We start from the raw sequence: 22,581 nt of genomic DNA, 5'->3' as shown, positions 1-22,581 counted from the left end.
GTAGAAGGGTGTTGTATGGCAGTGAGGATGAAGAACGTGTGTGACCCTGCACAGAAAAAGCTCTGTTAAAGTGAAAATTGTGGACGGAGAAATGTGAGGAAGGGTAATTTTTCGGCATCCTCGTCAGGCCGCTTGACAGTTCTCCACTTAGGCCTAGATGACCACTCTGCTTTCTTCCTGGGCTTTCCCCACTTCCCAGCCATGGCCCCGTGTGGTTCCCACCACCTGAAGTGCCCACCTTCTCTCAAATGCAGCCTCCTGCAGCTCACTCCTGCCTCCAGTGTCCTTCCCCTACTCAGGGCTCCAGGCCTCCCCCACGCTGTCTGGTGCTGGACTCTCTGGCCTGAGGCAAGCTGCCGTGCTCACGCCAACCCAAGCTCCTCACAGCTTCTCAGGCTGGTTGTACCTGCTCCATCTTTCCACCCCTGGGCCTGGCACAGAGTAGGAGCCCTGGGGTCTGAGCTGATGGGAGAACAAGGGAGGAAGGATGCTTTCTGACAGCACTACTCCCCTGGGAAGCCTTCCTTGATGCCAACCTTCCATGATGTGGGCTCCTTCCATGGACTCCTTTGGTCCTGTTCTTCCTTCCTCATACAATTGATACAATGGGTGGGGGGAGGGGAGGTATTTTTTGTTTCTGTTTCCTCTCCCAGACTGGGAGCTCCCAGGAGGCAAGGACTGAGTCCCCTGAGAGGGTCCAGCATAAAGTAAGCAGCACTAAGGGTTTTTGGGTGGACCACCAGATGAACAGATGGGGGTGGGGGTGGAAGTCGCGGTGGAAGGTGGGGTGAATGGGTTGGTGAGTGGATGGGTGGATGAGTAGATGGGTAGGTGGATGGATGGCTAGATGGGTGGATGGGCGGAGAGGTGGATGGGTCACGGAAGGCTGCTTGAGTCGTTCTCCAAGGAACAGGCATCCATCTGCCAAGTGGGCTCTCAACAAAATCCCACTGGGCTGAACAGAGGCTTCACTTCTCCTATCCAAAATTCTCTCATGTTTTTATTTGTTCATTCACTCGCTCATTCTTTCCTTCATCAATGTCTTGGCTTCTTGTGAGGGTTACATGCATCAGTACGCATGAAGTGCTTAGAACAGTGGTGCCCAGTAAGTGGTGTGTGATACTGTTATTATTATTTCACAGATATTTCCTGAGGACCCACACAGGCCAGGCCCTAAAGTGAGCTGCACTGTAAATCCACCCCCACCTCAAAAAAACAAAAAAGCAGTGACATACAAGCAGGCCCTCAGAAAGAGAGGCCCAGAGGGCTCCCCTCTCTGCCCTAGGACTACCTTCTACCCCACCGCACAGGGCTGCCAGAGGGACCCCCCCAGGCTGAGGCTGAGAGGGCGGTGGGGTGGGGTGGGGTGGGGAGGACGAGGCGGTGTTCTGGGAAGCTGGGCCCCTCCCGACCGCGGGAGGCCTGGGGGTGGGCCCTGTGCACAGTAATGTGGCACCTCCTGTCCGCCCTCAGCCCAGCCCTGCCTGCTCTTACCAGGGCTGGTGTGGTCATAGCGGTACGGCTCTGAGATGAAGTGTGGGACAGTCATGAGCACGCCCGCCAGGGTCACAAGGATAGCTCCATAGCCGATCAGGCGGGGCCGGTGTACCCGGCTGCCGAAATAGCTCACAAACACGATCAGGGCTGTGTTCCCCACCTGCAAAGGGATGAGGGGACCCATTAAAGTGGAGCAGAGGGCCGTCCTTATCGCAATCACCAGTCTCAGTGTTCCCTTCTGTAGCATGGACAAGCCGGCTGAATAAGAATCATTTGGGTCCCTCTTAAAAATACAGATTCTGGGTCCTCCTAGGAAGGGCCCTACTGCCCCATTAGAAGAAAGAAATAAGAGCAGCGTGGACAGGGCTAGAAGTTCAATTTCACTCGAGAGTGTGGGTTGAGCCCTGTTAGAATATGGGGTGGGAGGGCAATCAAGGACTGGGATTTGAGCTTCTAGGATGTCATGACTGAGAAACAAGTAAAGAAAGTTTAAAGCCAGAGGACTAAGGCTTGGATGTTGAGCCTTAGAATCAAAATCCTCGGATGTGGGTGCTGGAGAGGACCCGAGAGCTTGCAGGGAAGGGCAGGCTCTGCTGTCAGAAGCTGGGGTGTGAACTTCACTCCACTGCTTCCTGGCTGGTGACCGTGGGGGAGGTACTTACCCCCTGAGCCCAGGCTTCTTGCCCATGGAGTCAGGCAGTATCAGAGGAGGTCAATGGGAGGACTGATCCTGGGAAGGACAGCCACTCTCCACGTGATAGATGGGACACGGAGGCCTAGAGTCAGGGAGCGACTCGCCCAAGGCCCCAGAGCTATGTGACGAGGTTCTCGTCCCATCTCTGAGATCTGGAGGTGGAGTGCTAAGGAGTGCCAGGGGACTCGACGTAGGCCCGCAGGCCTTGGTTTTGGAGAAATGTGACACAGCACCCAAGGGGGAGAGAATTTCACAGAAATCTGCTGGGGGTCGGGAGGAAAGAGAGTGCTCTCTGGATAGTGGCCTCTGAGGGCGAAAACATCTGATGGGGGAGGGGTTGAGCACAGCTGGACACTGATCTCCAAATCCACCCAGAGCAGCTTGGCCGCTCCTCGCTGCTTGGCTGTTGTCCCAGAGGCAGAGGCCCGTGGATCCTGGGGCAGCTCCACGCCGTTGTGGTATCACCCCCTCCCCTCTCCCCGCCAAGGTCCCAAAGTTCTGCCTTTGATCTAATTCAAACCTCTCTCACTACTGTTGAATTGGCTTCCTCTGATTCCTTCCTGGGACAGACAATAGCCGGGCCCCTGAAAAGGTGAAGGAACCAAAAAGAGCATGGGGGGACATGGGGTCCCCGGCTAGCTCTAAAAATCCTCCGCGTCCCGCCGCAGAGGGCCCCCAAGGGCGGCATCGGAAGGAGCTGTGATGGGGTTGCATGTGGCCCTGGGGGGAAGGGTTTACGCTGGGGCAGCGAGTGGGGCGCGGAGTAAGGGTGCAAGTCTCCCTCCACGTCGCCCCGCGGCTCTTCCAGGGCCAGTACCTCGTTGAAGGCGGCCAGCAGCCCCGAGGTCTGACTGGAGAGGCCGAAGCGCTTCTCCACCGTGGAGATGGAGCTCTTGAGGTAGCCGGAGATCATGAGCTGCGCCAGCTGCAGGAGGCTGTGGCACAGCAAGAAGAACTGTCCGCGGGGCCGCGGTGATGGCAGCGGGTGGGCGGAGGGCCAGGGAGACAGTGGGGGGAGCGTGGTAGAGAGGCAGAGATGGAGTTGGAGAAAGGGAGCGAAGGGGAGGCCGCAAGATAGAGAAACAGAGTCAGAGGAGACAGACACACAGGAGGAGCAGGAGAAGGGAGGGAGGGTCCAGAGCAAGAGGGGAGAGAGAGAGAGAGAGTTATTGGAGTAATGCATGAATTCTTACACCGGCCTGAAAACTAGAAAAGCTGTCCTGGGTACCCCAGGGGTCTGGGGGCAACCTGAAATGCACAGGACTGAGAGTAGGGTCTTCATGGGGCTGAGCTGGTGGGAGCCCCTCTGACCCCCAGAGCTCCCTCAGGCTGGGCTGGACCCCACTCCGTGTTCCACCACCCTGCCGCTTTCCCCAGGAAGCTCCCCAGATCCCACCCCACACGTTCCCCTCCAGAGATCCCTGGGAGACCACCTGCACGCAGCGAACCCCCAAGCTACCCACCCCACCTCACTCAGCCTCACCTAAACACCCTGCCTGCCTGCAGTCCTCCTGAAAAACTGGCAGAATTCCTCAGAGAAGAAAAACTTGCTTCAAAGAATTAAAAATAGGGTGTTTATGCCAGAGCTTAAAAAACAGTGTTTGTTCTACTGAGTTTCAGTTTCCTCATCCGTGCAATGAGGACGACACCCCTGCCTTCCCAGGTTATTATGAGGACTAAATTAGACCATGTGGGGACAGCTCCTGGCACAGGGCATTGCACCCTGTAGGTGCCAGTGGAGGCTTGGATGTTTAGGGCTGCCCTTGGTGGAGCTAGCACTCCCAGTATTCATACAGGTTCAGGATCCCTGGGGTCCTTCTCTTTCCTGCTAGAAAAACAGAAGTCAAGAAGACTGGTCCCCCACTGCCCACAGAACCGTCTCTTTGGACGGAGAGAACATGTGCCTGAAACCAAGCTAAATACTTCTATAGATCACAGACACCCATTCTACAGATGAGGAAACTGAGGCCCAGGGAAAGGCAGCAACTTGCGTGGCCTGTAAGTGGCAGAGCCTGCTCTGTTGGGCTCAGATGACTCTGCTCCTGGAGGCCCTGAGAGGTACCTTGATGCTGTGGAACACGCTTGGCCGCAAGTGCTGATGTTTTGGGCTGGCTTTGCCTCCAGGTGCGTCTTCCGTGCCCACCATGACCTTGGTGTCCTTGTCTGGCACCTGGAGCTCGTCGCCCACTGGCCCTGTGGGACAGACAGCCAGAGGGTGAGAGTGGCGATGGAATCCCAGAGAATGGCCCTGACCAGGCAGCCCAAGGTGTTTCAGGGGTTGGTGAGAATCTGAGTCAGAGCACTGTCAGCCTTCCCGTGTCCCCGGTGCTGAAAGAGCCTTTCCTAAGAGAGCGTGTACGTGCTCCATGTGCCCATGCTGGCCGGATCCCACTGGGACCACCTATTCACACCCGCATTCCATTGCCAGCATAAAGCTTCCTTCTAGGGAGAAGCTTCTGATGCCGCCACACAACCTTTAAGCTGAGGCCCTAGTGTGGCAATGCACAGCCTTAGTCCCCCTGGGGCCTATACCTGTGAGACACCCAGTGCTCCTGGAGGCTGACTCTGGGTCTGGGTCTGGGTCTGTCCGGCTCAGTCTAGGATCAGAGGTCTGGAGCCCAGTGCACGGTCAGGGCTTGGCCCAAAGTCAGGACATAAAGGCTTTTCCTGGGGGTAGTTTGGAACAGATACCAGCACCTCCACAGAGCACCACCCTGCCTATAGTCACAGAGCTAACCAGCCCAAAGCCCAAATCGTACACGACCCACATTGCTGGTCTGTACAGGAAGGGTCCCAGGAGGTCATCCCATTCAACCTCTCTCATTTACCTCCGGACAAACTGTGGTCCCAAGTGTGGAGATGACTCAGGAGGCAGAGCTAGGTTAGAACCTGGACTCTTGGCCCCATTACGTGCGTCTGGTTTTCTCCCAAGGTAACCATGTCATTCTCCCTCTCACTGCAGTCCCTTCAGAGGCATCTCTCAGGGTCTCCTGACATTTAATCTCAGTGAGGAACCTGGAAGCCTGGCCTTGGGAGACTCCACCCCTCCGTTTAGATGAAAACCACCAGCATGTCCTGGCAGCCCAGGCCTCCTTGACTTTCCTCCCCTCCCAAGGCCCCACTTCCTGCGGAAGCCACTCCATTGTCTTAGATGCCTCTTAACCTGGAGGAGTTTCCCCTCATTCAACGAACTGCTTCTGGAGCCTGAAAACTTCTGACCCAGAGAGGGGGCCTGGGACCTCTTATTCCATCTCCAGAAGATGGACGGCAAACTCAAGGAGAGGCTACGGAGGCCTGCCACCGCCTCCCGTGACAGCTTTGTGCTCCTCACACAAGGTACCTGTGAGCCTGAGGAATTTTTCAAACTTGAGGTATAATGCACACACCATAAAATCGACGTTTTCAGAGTACACAATTCAGTGGTTTTAGTATATTCAAAAAGTCATACTCCATCACCACTATCTAATTCCAGAACATTTCCATCACCCCAGTAAGAAATCCCACATCCATTAGCAGCCATTCCTCCCTCCTCCCGTCTCCTGGCAACCACTAATGTATTTTCTGGTTCTCTGGGTTTGCCTATTCTGGATATTTCACATACATTCATATAAATGAAAATATACAATATGTGGTCTTTTGTGTTTGGCTTCTTTCACTTAGCATAATGTTTCAAGGTTCATCTATGTTGTAACATGAATCTATGCTCCATTCCTTTTAATGGCCGAATAGTATTCCAGTGTATGGATATATATTCCAGTGTATGGATATCCATCCATTTACCTGTTGATGGACATTTGGGTTGTTTCAGGCATGGTGAACATTCATATACAAATTTATACACATGCGCACACACACACATATATACATATATATACATGTATATATATATAAAATTTCTCAGTTCTCTTGGGTATATAGCCAAGAGTTGAATTCCTGGGTCATATGGTGACTCTATGTTTAGCTTTTTGAGGAACTGCCAAACTGCTTTCTAACACCATTTTACACTCCTGCAAGCAATGAATGATGCTTCCAATTTCTCCACGTTCTTGCGAATACTTATTATTGTCTGTCTCTTTGATTATAGCCATCCTCATGGGTGTGAAGTGATGTCTCATGTGGTTTTGATTTGCATTTCGCTAATGACCGATGATGTTAAGCATCTTTTCATTGCTTATTGGCCGTATCTTTGGGAAAATATCTATTCAAATAGCTTGAGGAATTTGGCTGAGGAAATGGAATTGTGTGCGGTTGGGAAAGAGTCGCTTTTGTGGGGCGTGAACACTCAGAATAAACAAGGAGATAATGAAATAAAGGTGACACTTGACATGGAGGAGATGTGGGGTTGGCCTAGGTAAGGGAAGTAGGGATGGGGCTCTGCGGAGGTCACTTTGAAGGAGAGGGTGAGGGGGTTCCTGGCAAACTCAACCAGAGGAGATTGACCAGACGATTTCTGAACCTCAGTTCCTCTCACCAGTAGAGTCCAGTCACCTACTATAGCACAGATGCTGTCCTACACGCTTTCCATTTATGTAAAGGCTTGCATGCACGTTCTACATGTTTGTGGAGCCTCTCCACGACTCCATGCCTTTGGTGCTTTCATGGTCTCTATGCTTCTGATGAGGACACTAAGGCCCACATGTAACTAGCTCTGCTGGTTCACGTTGGCGCAGGAACTCAAGCCCAGGTGTTAATATCACTCTGTGCTCCTTGATCAGATGTGATAAGGGGAAGAAGCACAATGTTCTTCTCTGTCTTGGCCCAACCAAGCCTAGCCAGACCACCTGGAAGGCAGCAGCGCCTGCCCCCCAAGGTGCCAGGCCAACAAGGTGATGAGGCTGGAGCTGAGGCTGCAAGGGCAGAAGTCACTGACCTGGATTCCCAGCTCTGAAAGAAACCCAGGGGATGGATGAGGGAGGGGGCAAAACGTCAATGGACCAGCTCAGAACCTTCCACCCTCCCGTGGCTCCGTCTACAGTGTGAGCCTCCGGGTGCGGGAGGGAAGACCTGGCCCCAGCGGCCTGGGTTCTGAGAGCAGCCACCAGTCAGTGTGTTGGGTGGCCAGCTGGTCCCTGAACAGGGCTGGTCAGATGGGTTGTCAGTCTCCTCTGACCCCTTCCTGCAGGCTGGCAGCCTCTATAGGGAGATGGGCAGCAGAGAGTCTGACTCCCCGATAAAGGAGAGAACTCCCCCTGTAAGAGGGTCCTGAGTCCCGGGCTGTGCGTCTGCCTGACGTGCTGTCTCCGAGGCTCTTCCCGTCCTGTGAAGGCTTTTTCAAGGGCCAGCCCTGACAGCAGAGAGCGCAGCTGAGGGAGTGAACCTGGCCTGGGCTGGAGCGGCCTGTAGAAGTAAGGGGAGAGGCAGGGAGCCGGGCCTCGGGAAAAAATTTCAGCCTCTTCCTCTTCCAGTTGGGCAGCCGGATTTGGGGGCCCCTAGGCCAGGTGGTTCCAAGGGCTGGCAGCCCTCAGCCCCAGAGCTGGCGGGCAAGGGGTCTGCGGGCCTGTCGGTGGGTCGCGCAGCTGGTCATTCACACAGGCATGCCCGTGTCCATCAGTTGTAAGTCACTGGTCCACTAGTCCACTGTCCTTTAGGAGACTCGTCTGTTGGGGCGGTCAGCTGGCCACTCACTGTCCTGCAGTTGCTCAGAAAGCCAGTCAGAAAGTTGCCCCAAAAGTCTGTCAGGCAGAAACTTTCAATTCAGTCAGACTCCAGATGTCTGCAAGGCAGAGGGTCCTGGCTGTGGCCATACCCCCTCCATGGCCAGGAATCTGAGTCTGGGGGATGAGGGGCAAGGTTCAGAGAGCAGCCTGGCAGGAAGGGCTGCTTTTCTCTGCCTGTTCTTTCCTGGAAAGGCTCAGGGGCCTGCCTCCTCCAGCCACTTCCCAGCTATGAACAGCAAATCTCAGGCAGAGATGGGGCTGAGCATAGGTTTTAAAGTCCTCAGACCTGGGTCTGAACCCCAGCGTGATCACTGGTCCGCTGAGTGAGACTCGATGTGCCCCTTCATCTTTCTGAGCCTGTTTCCTCTGTAAGGCGAGGATATAGCCTCTACTCAAGGAGGTAAGGCATCTCGGACGCCTGGCTCGGGCCTGGCACACAGTAGGCCCCCTGAGGGCCGATGCTCTCCCCTCTCCTGATAATCTTTAAGCACCTCTGAGGCCACAGGCCCAACTGAACCCATTCCCTTCCACGCAAACCTGGTTCCTCCAGGTTAACGCCTCCCTCTGACAGCACCATCATTCTGTCTCTGGGTTCTCTCTCTCTCCTTCCCATCCAAGCCCCAGTCAACCACAAGACCCGAGGACCTGGACCCCTTCCCACCACATACGCACTGGCTGTGGAGGCAATTGCCCAGGCTTTAATCCCCCAGCGGCGATGCCTTAGACCAGAGGCCCCTCTGCTTTCTCATTCTCAATACAGGGACAGCAATCCCTACTTCCCACTGCCAAAAGCGCCCACTGAGAACCAGGGCCTCCCACCCACCTTCAGCCTGCACACTAAAAGCCCCAAACCACACCTTACAGATGACATTAACTTGACTTTGCTTTTCCACTGTCTTCATTAGCACTTTTTCTTCTTACTCTTCTTAGACAGAGCAGCCCCAGCAAATGGCTCGATTTTTCACTACAGGAACTTCCAGAAAGACAGAGTGACTCTTCAAGGGAAACCGTCAACAGGGTATGCACCTCAGATTCTTTGAATCTCTGCCCCCCAAATGCTCACCTTGCTGTTTCTACCAACAAACCCTGCACTGTGGTATCATGATTCTCACCCAATCTTGGTCAAGCCTCCCTTACCTGTCTCTCTCCCCGTACTAAAGAACCAGCCGTAAAACAAACTTTCAAATTCTTAACAAATATTGACCTTTCCTCCCCACTCTGAGACACTGCCAAAACGTTGAGAAATGGTATTGTCCCTTATCTCATTAAATAATAAACTTTGTCTTATCAACAGGTTGTGTCATTACCACGTGGGGAGCCAGCACCAACAAGATTCATAGTAGGTGCTCAGTGAACGTTGTTTTCTTCCCCATTGGGTACAAACACCCTGCCTGCCCCCATACTTGCCTTGGGACCGCATGGAGCATTGTCACTTCTAGACCCTGGGAACCAGGAGAAAGTTCAACTCTGAAGGGCCAGGGAGGCGGGAGGGCTGGGAGACCCAGGTCTCCCGCTCACCTTCACCCCCTACAGGAAGTGGCCTGATGGAGGTGTTTGTCCTGGGGCCACCCTGTGTTCTGGGCTGGGCCGGGCGTACTCACCCAGCCTCCTAGCAAGCCGTCGGGTCCTCGAGGTAGCTGCTGTGACGCCATGACCGTGGATGGGGAAACTGAAGCACAAAGACCTGGAAGGGGCTTTTCCAGGTCCTGGGGCTGGTAAACGGCAAAGCCTGGACTGGATCTCAGATCTGCCTGACTCCTGGGCCCCTGACAGCAACCCTGAGATGCTGACTGCCAATGATGGCCTTAGAACCTATGAAAAGTAATCCCCACGTAGCCATTCCTTATTCTAGCCTGGCTTCCCTCCAGTGAATTGTCAAAGGTGGTTGTATGGGGACAGCTGGCTGTTCTACCAGCTGATTCTTTAGCTGGTTCGTCAGTCAGTCAGTTCATTGGTCAGTCAACACCCTCTTCTGTGGGCCTCAGAGAGTGCTGTCAGGGCACGGCTGGACAGAGAAATGTGGGGAGAGGGCATTTGGCCCCCAGTCCAGGGGACCTGAGTGTGGTGAAAGTTCAGGACTCATAACCAAGGCCTAGATCTGAACTCAGAGGAGGGATGTGCTGAGACGTGCCAAGAGAGAGCCTGGGAGAGTTTCCACATCTTGAGGATGGAGGAGGAGGGCTTAGACCAAGGAGGGACAAGGAAAGGGCCCTTTCTCTCCGGAACATTCCAGCCTGTCCCTGAGCAGAGAGAGTGCAATCTAGGATCACTCAGACCCCATGTGGCCTTGGGACAGCAATTAGACCTCTCTGACCCTCTGAAAAATAGGAATAAGGAGCCTTGCCTCTCAAGCCTGCACATGGGTCACACAGAATAACATCCTTTGTCAACTCCAAGATGCCACACAGTGTCAGTTTTGTCAGCATTTGCCCCAAACTCACCAGGGAGCTATCTCCAGGCCTGGCCACCAGACCTCACAGCTTATTGCTCCCCAGTGGGCCACTCAGCCCGTGCTACTCTCTCACCTCCTCCTGACCCCCAAAGAGGCACAGACCCTGCTGGAAGCCTCCCTCTGTTGTCTTTTTGTCTTCCCTCCCTGCCCCATCCTCACAGGCTGCATTCCAAGACCTTTTTTTTTTTTTTCCTGATAATTTCCCTGTGCAAGAGAAGGAAAGGCCCCTCCCCGCCACCCACCACCATACACTCTTTGCCAGGGCCATCAGAGGAACTGGCAGAGATAATACAAGGCAGAGGTTACAATGGGGAGGCCCTGACGGAAGGCCCCAAGTGCAGCTGGGTGAGCTGTGCACCGTGAGGTGAATGGCGCCCTCTGGAGTTGTACGGTACAAGGCATTCCTGCCTGGGGGCACATCTGCCTCCTAGACATTTTTATTTGGGTTGCACAATGCTGGCTCGCTGAGTGTTTTTAAGTTACTTGCCAGCATTTAAAAATCAGGAAATTTCACACAAAACTCCCGATTTTTGTTTTTTCTTAAAAGATTAGCAGATCTGGCAACACTGGGCCCACATTCCCATACGGAAACACTCAGCTGCTCTAAGATGCTTGCCTTTCATGTGGCAATTTGCCCTGTTAGAGCCTCTTTGGGCCCATCTAGCCTGCTTCAGGATGCTCTTCACCTGCCTGTGGGCTTCCCGGTCTGTGATCCACAGCAACCCTGGGCCAGAGGAGTCTGCTGGACAGGAAACCAGGGCTGGGTGAACCATTTGAAGAGTGAGGCAACAAGACCAGAAAAGGCCATGACTTGCCCAGGGTCACTATGGTGGGGACAGAGCTGGTCTCTGCAGGTTCTGGGAGTAGGAGTGAAGATTGGTTCCACACATACTGACAGTTCCACGAGGCAGGTGGGTAGGGTCTCAGAAGCAAGCAGCCCAGGTCCCTACCCTGAGGGAGTTATCAGGGTGTGTGTGTGAGTGTGTGTGTATGTGTGTGCGAGTGTGTGTGGTGGTGAGGCAAACATCTAACACAGAATCACATACGCTCACCGTGTGACCCAAAGAGTTCTAAGACTATAGAACGTAGTGAAGAGGTCCTAGCCTACATTTGAAGGTTCTGAAAGCCTTCCTGGGAGAAGAAACATCAGAGTAAGTGGCAGAAATATGAAAATGCAAAGACTGCTCAGGGAACAAACAGTCCAGCAAGACTGGAGCACTGAGGTCAAGGTGGGAAGGTGAGGCCGAAGTGGTTGGAGGGGCCAGGCTATGACCACCCTGATCACCAGGCTGGAGGGCTGGGCTTTGTCCTGAGCCCAGTGATGAGGTCTGCTTTGGCCTCCTGTGAAGACCTCTGTGCTTCCTGGGGGAGAGTGGAGAAGTCAGGCTGCGGGCCAGGACCAGGGAGAAGGCAGGAATGCGTCCACAGAAGTGAGGGATAATGGGGTCTGGGCCAGAGAGTGGCAGTGGGGACATAACGCGCTGGTGGGCCGCAGTGGGGAGGTGGGATAGACGGGACTTGGTGGAAAGGCAGGTGGGTGGGGAGTGCAGAAGGCTGAGGAGCAGGGCAGTGGGGAGTGGGAAGACGTGCGGCTTTCAGTCTGGGTGTACCACCGTTGAAGGCAGGCTTGTAGGGTGAGGGTGAGCTCAGCCTTGGATGTGCGAGTTTGGGCTGGCAGGGGGGCTCCCAGGGGAAGATGCCTAGGAGGCCCGTGAGTGGACATGGGCCAGAGCCAGACCTCTGGCTCTCAGTCTGGAAGGCATGTGTGGAGAGACGGGAACAGAAGCCACATGTGGGCAAACTTGCCTTTGAGAGTGAGACGCCCCCACCACATGCCCTGAGAGTAAAAGGGGGAACCCATCCTGGAGCCATGTTCAGGTGCCAAGGTTGAGGGGATGGTGCAGTGTCACAAAGGAGCCTGGTTGTTTCTGGAAAACCTACCAGCCTCCAGCACTCACCTACCTACAGCCCGAGCCCGGGAAGGGACGTATTCCCAGCAGCAGCATTGGGCGATCCGTCTGTCACAATGATGGCAGATACCTCTCTCTGGAGGTGTTGGGGTAGGAGGAGGCCAGCCTCATGTCCAACCCCTGCCTGCGCCCTTCCTACCTCCTAGACTGCCCTGGGCTCCCTCAGCCTGCTGGCTCCCCCCACCTAGCTCCCACAGCCCACGCCAGCTTTCTCTCCCTCCTTAAATCTCCCCTGCGCCTCCTAGTCCAGTTCCCTCAGCCCTTTCTCTGGGATGCCAGCCTGGTCACCCTCCTGCATCATGTATGTCCCCCTCTTATCTGCCTGATTAGCCAGTAGCCTCCCCTAGGGCAGAGGCTGTCCTCTCCTGGGCCCTGATGGACCATATCAGGTCCCTGTTGAAACCCTCTGAGTCAGAAGACTTTGGATTCAAATATTTGTTTTGCCAAACGTGGCTGTGACCTTGGGCAGTTTTATTTAGCCTCTCTAAGCCTCAGCTACCTTTTCTGGGCACACAGCGTTTTTGGCAGGATTAAAGGAAATGCCCTGGCTGGTGCACCGTGGTCCTCAGTGGTTAGCCCCCCTCCCCACCCCATCTGCAGCACATGAGTATAGGCGCCTCAGCCTCCAGGAGGCCCAGGCCGTCCCTAGTGACCCTTCGTCTCTGGCCCCAGTAGACGCTTGCCATTCCCCAGGTTCATCCTGCTCTTTTCCACCTCTCAGCCTTTGCACATGCTGTACCCTCAGGATACTCCATATCCTGCCTTCCCAGTATCAGCTACAAATTGGCACGTGCACGGGCACGTGCCGTCTCCCTCTACAAGGATTAAATCACACGTGCTGCTGCAGCTGCTCACCTTCCACATCTCCCGAAGGGAATTCAGGGCGGAGATCATGGAGTGAGACACTCCGTGCTTTGGAAAAATGGGTGCAACAGGTCTTCCGATAGATGTTTTCAGGAGCTGATTTTGTGAGCCAACCCTTGCATCTCCCCCTATCTAGAAAAGCACTAAATCCCTTTACGGTGATGTCTGCTCCTTGAGACTAGCAGAAACCCTCTACAAAAATATGTGTTTGATTGCATGAGCTCCTCCTTCACCAAGATCACATATATACTGACCTCCCCCCTGCCTCTTTGAAGCAGTTTCTCAGAGCTATCTGAAATGCTGTCTCCCAGGCTGCAGCCCTCATTTTGCCCCGAATAAAACGTAACTCACAGCTCTCACGTTGTGCATTTTTTTTTAGGTCAACACCAGCAAACCACTTCTCGCCTTTCAAGGCCTGGCCAGCTTAAACACATTATTGTTGAATGGAGTTTAACTGAGTGAGGGAGAAGAGAAGGCGGGAGTGTGGCGGTCCGAGGACGCAGGGGCTGCAGGGTGGGCCTGGGGTGGGGTGGGGGCCGTGTGGGGGCCCTGAGGGCTTCTGCAGGGGGAGAATCAAAGGCAGGAAGGGAGGAGGGGGTGGTCTTGGGCTTTGGGCTTGGCTGTCATTTTTGGGAAATTCCTCCTAGCAGGACTCTTGAGTGGTCTGTTGGGAAGACAATAACAAGTTTCAGGCTTCCAGCTGTTGCTTTCTGGTGGTTTCCAAGCTGGGTCAGAGACCCTGTGCTGGGACTTTCTATTCCCGATTCTGGCCCTGACTACCCCGTCTAGACCCAAGATGACCCTAAACATACTGATGAGGGCCGAGGGAGGGAGTGTGAGCCCTGAGCCTGCAGGGAATCCAGGCTGGCCTCTTTAGGCCTGAAACACAGAGCCTGAGGCTCAGAAATATCGGCCCAGGCAACACCGCCTCCCCCAACCACAAGAGACCCAGCGTGTGGCTCTCTGTGCTTATGTGTATTCCCCGAGGGCCCCACTGTACCCCACCTCACCCCGTATCATGAGTCTCCAGTCCTCAAGAAGAGTAGGCTTTCAAAGCAGGTTGGAGGGAGGAGGGGAACGTCATGGTGTGGGGGTGGGGGCACGAGGAGGAAGGAGGACAGCGTCTGTGCTGAGCCTTCCCCAGTACCTCACCTTTGCCCAGCCTGTGCTGGGTTCTGGGGCCTCAGGAATGGGTCAGGTCATACCCCATTCCCAGGGAGCTCCCAGTCTGGGGAGGTGGGCATCGTTCTCCATCACTCCAAGCATTAGTGCTTAGGGTTCTGGGCTGTACCACGAGGGGTAGCAGAACCAAGTTTACCTCCTCTCCACCCCCAGGGTGTGGCTAGGCCCAGGCTTGCACCCTGGAGATAGCCTAGCCTGCCCCATACAGGAGGCCTCTGCTCCATTGCCCCCTCCAGAGACAGCAAACTGAGCTTCTCAGTACTGGAAGGGACCAGTGAGCATCTCAGCCGACCACTACCATCTACAGCACAGATGGAGAAAGTGGGTCCCAGAGAGGGACAGAACCAGTCTGGGCATTGGATACCTGGCACCCGACTGTGGGGTCTAGGCAAGCTCGCCCTGTGGTTCCCAGCTGCCTGAAATCTGGCCCAGCGGACAAGGCTTGGTCTGGGAGGAATAACTTTCCTGCCCACTCTCCAGTCACTAGCTCCCAGAGAACAGCTTGCGTTGTCTGGAGCCAGTGCAGAAGCACCCAAGGTGGGTGGAGACTCACCAGCGTGGGGTGTGTGGAGGGAAGAGGAAGCCCCAAGAGCAATGGCACAGAACGGAAAGGGCTCTGGCATGGGGCAGACCTGGTTCTGGCCCCTGTACTGGAGCTTGCTTGCTGGGTGACCTTGGATGAGTCATTTGCCCTCTCCGAGTGTGTGTTTCTTCACTTATTGAAAAGGGTGAGAGCATGTCACTGCATTCTCATAAAACCAGTAATGCAGAGCTACAGTTTGAACCTGGTTCTTTCCCTTGCCCCACCTCCCTGTCCTTGGTTGGCCCACATTTGAACCTAGGACTGGAGAGAACAACAGAAACAATACCCAAAACAAGGAAGGATGAACTGCAAAGAAAGGGTCAAACAGCACTTGGGAGACAGGTTACTTCCAGCTGGGAGAATCAGTCTGGAAAGTTCCTGGAAAAGTCGGTGTTCAGAGGTTCTCAAAAACAGGACAAATTTCACCAGAATGGGATGTGGGCGGGTGTCTTCTGGGCAGAGGTAAAGCTGAGCAAAGGGGCAGAGGTGGGAAAGCCGCTTTCCTGAATCACAAAATGGGAATGGCCTGGGGAGATGGTTTTCTCAAGCCCCTCCCCCACAGAGGGAAGCTCTGCCTGTTGCCTAAAAGCACTGCTGAGTTGGTGCTGGTGAAGAGGAAAGTTAGAAACTTACACTCAGCTAAAAACAGCTCCATGCTTGTTTTGCTTTTGTGAAATATGCTTGCTGGGCGGAGAAAAACAGAAAAATAGGATGACCTAACAATTCAATGTAACTTTAAGATATTTTGCTAAGAAATGGAATGTACTGCACCTGCTCTGGTAAGTTTCTGTTTGGAAACTTCCATGTGCACTATAAAAGTAAAGCTCACCCTGAGTTGGGGGCCCAGAACTTTGGAGCCTTAGCTTGCCTGGGGCTGCTGACTTAACAAACCTCAGTTCTCCAACCCTCCGCGCATGGTGCTTGGTTTCTCGATGGACAGATTTCTGCAACACTGGCACTTGGCTGAGGGCCAGGTCTGGCCCTGACTCCTCTCTCTCTGGTGTCTGCCCCTGGCTGGGCAGCTGGGCGTGGGTTTCCGATCGGGCTGCAGACTCTGTGTTCTGCTCCACCTGCATCCCCACAGCCCTCAGGCCAGAATGAGAGCATCGGGAAAGCCTGACCACAGCTCAGACTGGGGCTCAGGGAGGCCAGAGGTGGCTTCTGGTGGCTCACTGGGCAGATGCTGGGGTCAGCCTCCTGCTGTATGTGTAGGAAATGGAGGGCTGGCTAGAAAATATTCCAGAAATGAGCCCTGCAGGGGTCAGAATAACAACAGTTGGGAGACAGGTGCAACAGAGCCAAAGTCACTAGTTTCCTCCCGTAGAAGCACCAACCCTAGGATCCCGTAGCACGCCAAGGCTGCCTGGGAATTTCTGTTTGTTGGTGGCCCATCTCCAAAACAACTCACCCAATCTGACCTCATTGTCAGCTCTCCTGTGAGGCCCTCAGAGGAAGCATCCACCCCACCTTTCCTTCCACGCTGCGGTCCTCAAGGCATGGCTGCGACACAGCCGCGTCCGCCTGCTCGGTCCAGGAAGCCCTCACCCCTAGCGCCTGAACGCAAGTCTGGCCTTGCCCGCGTGGGTGTGAGGCACGCTGACAGCTGGAGGGAGGCCAGAGGTGATCGCCGCAGGGCGCCCAGCCGAGAGCCACCTTATCTGAAGACCCTTTGTTTCTTCTACCTCCCTCCTCCTGCCCAAGAAATGCTCAGCTGGGCGCTCTGTTCCCAGAACCTCCGCCCTCTCCACATGGTGCTTTGGTCACGCTCCAGACTTGGCTTCTCACAGCTTCAAGACATCTCCCCTCCGGCCTCCCCCCACCCCTCTGCCAGCAAACGCACGCAAGGTCTCCACAGGTCTCTCTGAATCTGCTTCTTTTCTGTGCTGATCTTTCGGAGTCTCCGTCTGCGGGTCTGTCTGTTTCTCTCCTGATCTGTCTCTGCCTGGTTTTCTCTCTCCCTCACTGTCTCTGCTTCTCTTTATTTCCCCTGGTCTCTTCTGCAGCCCCCTCTCCGGCTGGCCGCCCGTCCCTGCGTGCTACAGCTGACACCTGTTCCTCTGTGTCTTCTCCTGCTGGCCCTCTGTCTCCGTCTTTGTCTGGCTCTGAGTATCTCTGGACTTGCTCTGTGTCTGCCTATACTTCTCTCTCTCTCTCTCTCTCTCTGTTTCTGTCTGCTTTGTCTGTCTCTATCTTTGCCTGCTTCAGAGGGGGAACAGGGCTTGGGGAGCGTTGGTGGGGGCGGGGCAGGGCTGCCTTTCCGTTGCCCTTTCGATCTCTTTGTCTCATCAGGGAGGTTAGACGGCGCACACTGCCTCCAGCTGAGTAAACAGTGTCCCTTCCTGCTCCTCTGGTCATTCACTCATTCACTCAACACACCTTCACTAGGTCCGACCACAGGCCTGGCTGAGCGTGGGGACCTGTGCGCTCCCACCCCACCCCAGCACACACAGGTCACCCCTACCGCCTCACCGCTCCCACTGGGAGCGTGGCTCCCAGACTCCCTCCCAGTGCCCCTTTCTTACTTTGTCCAGACTTACCTATCCTGGGTCCCATGACTTCTGGGGCGCAAGTGGGTTTCAGCCCCTATTTCAACCTCAGAACTGGAACTCAGTGGGAGAGAGGCTTATGGGGGCTCCTGGAGACAGCAGCCGGTGAGCCACAGAGGGGATGCACCAACGTGGGGACTCCAGGCCCTGGGTCAATCCGTGTTTCGTGGGCCACGCGGGACAGCAGCCACCTCCTCTAGGTGGGCTAGGAAAACCCGCTCAAACTTGACCCCCTTCTCCAAGTGCCTGTCTCCCTTAGTGACGTGTTCCTTCTCCCTGTCTTTCTCTGTACTCCTCTGATCTCTGGCTGGGGCAGCCCAGGGCCGGAGTTGTGGAGGAGGCTGGGTTTGTTTAGATCCAGCCCCGCTGATGGGAGGAGGCTGCTGACTAGCCTCCCCTCAGCCTGTTCCTTCCCAGCCTCTTGGCATTTCCCTTGGATATTTTCTGCTACCAGCAGTGGAGAGGTGGGGGGCAGAGGGAATGTGGATGGGCGGGCCCCTCCCAGCCCTGGGGTCATTCAGTCCTGATTTTCCAGTCTCCTCTCTGTACTCGAATTCTCACTCTGAGCCTCCTCCCAACCAAACTCCTGTCCCAGGGACAGAACTTCAGTCACCCTCCATGAGCCCCATACAGAGCCCCTTTCCCCCACTGTCCTCCTTCACTGAACCTCTGTCCCCCTCAAGATCTCATCCCATCTCACTGACCCCCTATCTCCTCTCTGATCTCCACAGATCCAGAGCAAGGAGGGACTTATCCGCTGGGAATCACAGTGGCCAGTGCCTATGGCGAGCAGGGACTTACGGTAGCAGCTCCAAAAAGTATGGCCGTCTCAGTGGAGGGAGAGTGGAGAGCAGAAGAGCTCATATGACAGTCCCAGAGTTTTCTGGACTGAAGACTGAGGATGGAGGCCTTGGAGCCTGACAGGCCTGAGTCCCATCTCAGCTTTGTCATTTGCCGGTCAAGTGGGCTTAGGCAAGTCCCTGCACCTCTCTGAGCATCAGCTGCTTTATCTTTAAAGAAGGGACAATAGTCCTCACAGGGCTGCTGTGCACGTTCAGTAAGTGAGAAAGAATCCAAGCCTGAGGCCTGGAGCTCAGAGCAGGGAGTGGCAGAAGCGGGACTCAGAACAGGGCATCGAGAGGAAAAGCAACCTGACTTTCCTCTTCCTCCTTGCTCAGCACTTTCACTTTCCATCTGGCCCTCCTGATGACCTTGTGTGCCCGACTTATTGCCCCATTTTACAGATGAGGCATTGAGTCTCAGTAACTGCCCAGAGGTCACCTAGCTAGTAGGTGGTGGGGTCATGCATTGAACCTCTGATAATAGGAACTAGGCTTTTTCCTCCACCAGACTGTATTTTCTGAGGAAGACCTCCGGGTTTCCCCAAATCCAAGATACAGAAGTGAACCCGACCCATTTCCAAGAATCGAGGTTTTGCATTATATAGGCATGTGGGATTGGAGTCCAGCATTTGAGGCGCAATGGTATTGAAACACACATCAGCCCCACTTGGCTCCTACTGGCTGTGTGGGAGGCTAGAAGGAAGTGAGGTGTCTCTGAAATAATCACAGATCGGCCTGGCACAGAGTAGGCCCTTGATAGATACTCGTAGTGTGAGGGAGTCTCTGAGAGACTAGAAATGGGAACGCAGGACCACCACCCAGAGAAAGGTCAACAATTGGCTTGTGTCGATAGAAAACCAGACCCCGATCCTGCTTGAGAAAACCAAATTGGCGCTCTAAATCCTTCAGACAGGCACTGTGAGTCCTCACGGAGACCGGCAGAGGTGCTGCCTTCCAGACTCCAAATTGCAGGTGCGTGGTTGAGAGGGAAGGTCCCTTTAGACTTTCTGGAGGCTCACTTGCGCCCATCTTGGCCCCCGGAGGCTGCAGATGTTCTGCACGTGGAATGATGCTGGGACCAGCTTGGCGGGTGCATTTCACCAATCTTTGAGTAAAACAAAGCACAGCACCCCACAGAGCACAGAACATACCGTAACCTCAGGCATGGGCGGCCTTCATTTATCACCTCAGCCTCCCCAGGCTGACACAGGTCTAGGAATATTCCTGAACTCAGCTGTGGAATTAAAGCAGGAGTCCAGTCCCCGGAACCTTCTGGGAGCTGGGCTAACAGGCCTTTAGATAGCTCTCGGGTGGATCTTGGGGTGAGGCTCCACTCTGGGTGACTCAGGCTGGGGTTTAACCAAGCTGGTTTGCTCGCCACCTTTGCCACTTGCCAGCATGGTGTTTGCTGAGCCCTGCGCATTTTGCAGAGCCCCATGGTGTGCGTGGATCACAACACCATCTGTGGATTCCCACAGTTTGCAAAGCTTGATGCCTTTTTAGAGTCCCATGCTGTTGGCAAAGCCCAGCACAGTTCACTGAGCTCTGCAGCTTCCAGGGCCCCATGATGTTTGCACAGTCCTGCATCTTGTGTCGAGCCTGATGCTGCTTTTGAAACCCCAAGCCATCCACAGAACCCAAACCCTTCCCCTCTTTAAGTTATCCCATGTGGGGAAATGTCTTTTTGCAAACCAGGAGACTTGTCATTGTGTAGAACTATCTGAATTTGGGTACAGGGGGAGAGTCCTGGGCTCCAGCCTCAAGACCTTACTTCTGGTCCTAGCTCTGTAACGACCATGCTGTGGGACTTGGAGCACGTCCTTTCTCCTCTCTGGGCCTCAGTCTTCTCATCTGTTAAATGGAGATGGTGACATCAAATGGCTCACCCTCAGGACTGTTCGGAGGGTCACTGTGAGGATGCCCAGAAGATGGGGGGCAGGGCAGTGGGTGAAGGGGAAGAGTAGCCAGAGGCTCCTTCCTGAAAAAGGCTCTACACTGCCACGTCAGCACCGTTGCTCCCACTTCCCTCTGGCCTGGCAGCCATGGAGCGGATATCTATAAATGGGCTCTTGGTCAGCAGACAAGTAATGGTCTCGGTCAAAGCGTCAGCCATCCCTACCCCCAGATGCTCCCTGGGGGTCAGACCCCAAGCTGTGCCGACACGCTCCCATGCATGTGGCTCGTTCGATACGCCCAAGGAAGGCGATGTCATACTTACTGCACCCATGAGGACCCTGACACTCAGAGAAGCCATGCGACTGGCCCAGGGCTACATGTCGAGGATACAGCCAGGGCTGGGATCTGAACCAACGACAGCAAGGGTGGATGCAAGGTACTCAGAAGTCCGAGCAGGAAGGAACTTGGAGCTCATTTAATTCAACCCCTGCCTTTTTCAGATTGGTAGACGGAGGCCCAGAGAGAGGTGGGCTCTATGCGTCGTGACCATGGAGAAGTCACCGTCTCCCCCTGGGCTTCCATTTCTCCCTCTGGTGGATGAGAAACAGACCCCCTCCTGCCAAGGGTGAGGGACTTTCCTGTCTTTGTTGGCATGGCTCCTGGATCAGAACACAGCAAATTTCCCAACTGGGTAAGAAGAATCATGGGTTTGCAGGCAGGTAGGTGTCCGGCCTGGCCACTCAGCCCTGCCCACCTTGGCTCAGTACAGCCACTGGCTCCTCAGCCCACCCAGCCTGGCCCAACCCACACCGTGCTCTCTGCAGCTTAAACCTGACTGGAGTTTCTTCCTGGAGAAGCCCTTTTGCCCTAACAGCAGCCTTCCCCTGGGTCCAACTGTCTCTACCGCCCACCAGCCTCTCCCTCCAGCCTGGAGAGAACATGTACTCTACTAGAAACTGCATCCCTCTCTGAAAGTGGCAGCCCTGTGCCCAGACAGAGCAGGAGTGTGGGCATCAGATGGTTCAATCCTGACCCAGTAAGACGATCTCTGCAACTCACCTTCTTCATCTGTAGAGATGATGGGAAGCCTCCTGGCAGGGCTGCACTAAACCCTATCATCTCACTCTATCTTCAGCTCTGTATGTGAGTAGCTCTCCCAGGAGACTGTAAACTCCCCAGAGACCTAGCTGGGTGATCTGGGGCTGGTCCCTTGCTGTCTCTGATCCTCAGTGCCCTTGTCCATGAAACAGCTTCCCAGGGCTGTCCTAAGGCTCAGATGAGTTGATGGATTAGTGCTCGCGAAGTCTGAGAGCTGAGCAGACACGAGCCATTATTAACACGGTGATGATGGTAATAGCGATGACTCTTGTCATTCTGGAAGCAGAGGATGAGGAAGAAGTAAATCAGAGGCCAGGTCAGTCTGACCTCACTGACAACCCCGTGTGACTCGATCACAGGGAAGGCCCTCGGAGGTGGGGGGGCGCTCAAGGGTGAAACTGGGGCTCACAGGCGGTGGGCGGCCGTTGTTAACAGCTGCTGCTCTGTGGGTGCTGCACGCTGTCCCCTCTCACAGGGCCCAGACCGGGCACTGGCTGCCCCGTGGCTCCCAACCCTGGCTCTGCTCCCAACCCTGGCTCTGCCACCAACGCACTGGCGTCGGCCGGGTCCTATGTCCTGCCTGGTCTTCAGTTTCCTTATTATAAAATGGTGGTAGTAGGTCTCATTCTGCTCTGCCCCTGTCTTTGGGGAAGGAACACATGAGCTAACGGATGTACCACTGCTTTTGGAAAGTGTCAAGTGTGGGACATGAGGGATCACGGTTATTAATAATTTGGCTCCTGGGAGAGAGGACATGGGGGAGGGGGTGCCGTGGAGGCTGGGAGAGGAGACGGAGGGGGGCAAGAATCTGCCCCTGGCTGCAAGGGCCCCAATGCCCTGCAGACTTTGTAACCCTGGCCCCTGGGGGCCAGAGAGGAGGTCTGTGCCCCTGGCTCTTTCTTTAAGACTCCAGTCGGGGAGGAAGGGGCCGGAAGGACCACTGTCAGAGGATGCTGAAATGGACCCTCCAGAAAGAGACCAGTGAGAGCAGTCACTGCCTGCTCCCATCTTTCCTTCTCCTCCACACCCATCTCTCACACTGGCCCACTTCTTCCCACCCTGTTGTCACTGCCCTGGTCCTGGCCACCAGCAGCCCTGGCCAGGGCAGTGTCCCAGTTTCCTCCCCACCTCCAGTCTCCATCTTCCTGTGAGGCAGAGGGAACTTTCCTGCCCTTAAATCTCACCATACCCTTCCTTGCTTCAAACCCTGCCCCTGCCACCCACCCCACCCCCCACAGTGTCCTCAGGATAAACCCATCTCTCTCAGCCTGGTATGGAATGCCCTCTACCTCTCTGTCTT

General features: G+C 54.9%; 1 protein-coding gene across 7 annotated transcripts in view; it reads right to left on the bottom strand.

Annotated features, from left to right (window-relative positions):
- The window catches only part of SLCO2B1 (solute carrier organic anion transporter family member 2B1), an 83,573-nt gene extending 65,828 nt beyond the window's left edge, over window positions 1-17,745 (bottom strand). For 3 of the 7 annotated variants that reach the window (XM_057748492.1, XM_057748491.1, XM_057748490.1), the window contains exons 1-4: window positions 17,437-17,745; window positions 4,254-4,384; window positions 3,009-3,146; window positions 1,495-1,657 (exon numbers count right to left, since the gene is read on the bottom strand). In XM_057748492.1, the coding sequence (XP_057604475.1) occupies window positions 1,495-1,657; window positions 3,009-3,146; window positions 4,254-4,384; window positions 17,437-17,452 (448 nt within the window). In that variant the 5' untranslated portion in view covers window positions 17,453-17,745. Of the gene's footprint in view, window positions 1-1,494; window positions 1,658-2,711; window positions 2,750-3,008; window positions 3,147-4,253; window positions 4,385-12,262; window positions 12,331-16,307; window positions 16,435-17,436 lie in introns of those variants that run through there. The other 4 variants (XM_057748494.1, XM_057748493.1, XM_057748495.1 and 1 more) reach the window with 4 other exon arrangements.
- Window positions 17,746-22,581: the final 4,836 nt, after the last annotated feature.

The sequence above is a fragment of the Hippopotamus amphibius genome, chromosome 9, assembly GCF_030028045.1.
Source record: "Hippopotamus amphibius kiboko isolate mHipAmp2 chromosome 9, mHipAmp2.hap2, whole genome shotgun sequence".
NCBI classification, from domain to species: Eukaryota; Metazoa; Chordata; class Mammalia; order Artiodactyla; family Hippopotamidae; genus Hippopotamus; species Hippopotamus amphibius.
Note: the sequence above shows the minus strand (reverse complement) of the source record. Positions and strands in the feature narration are given on the sequence as shown.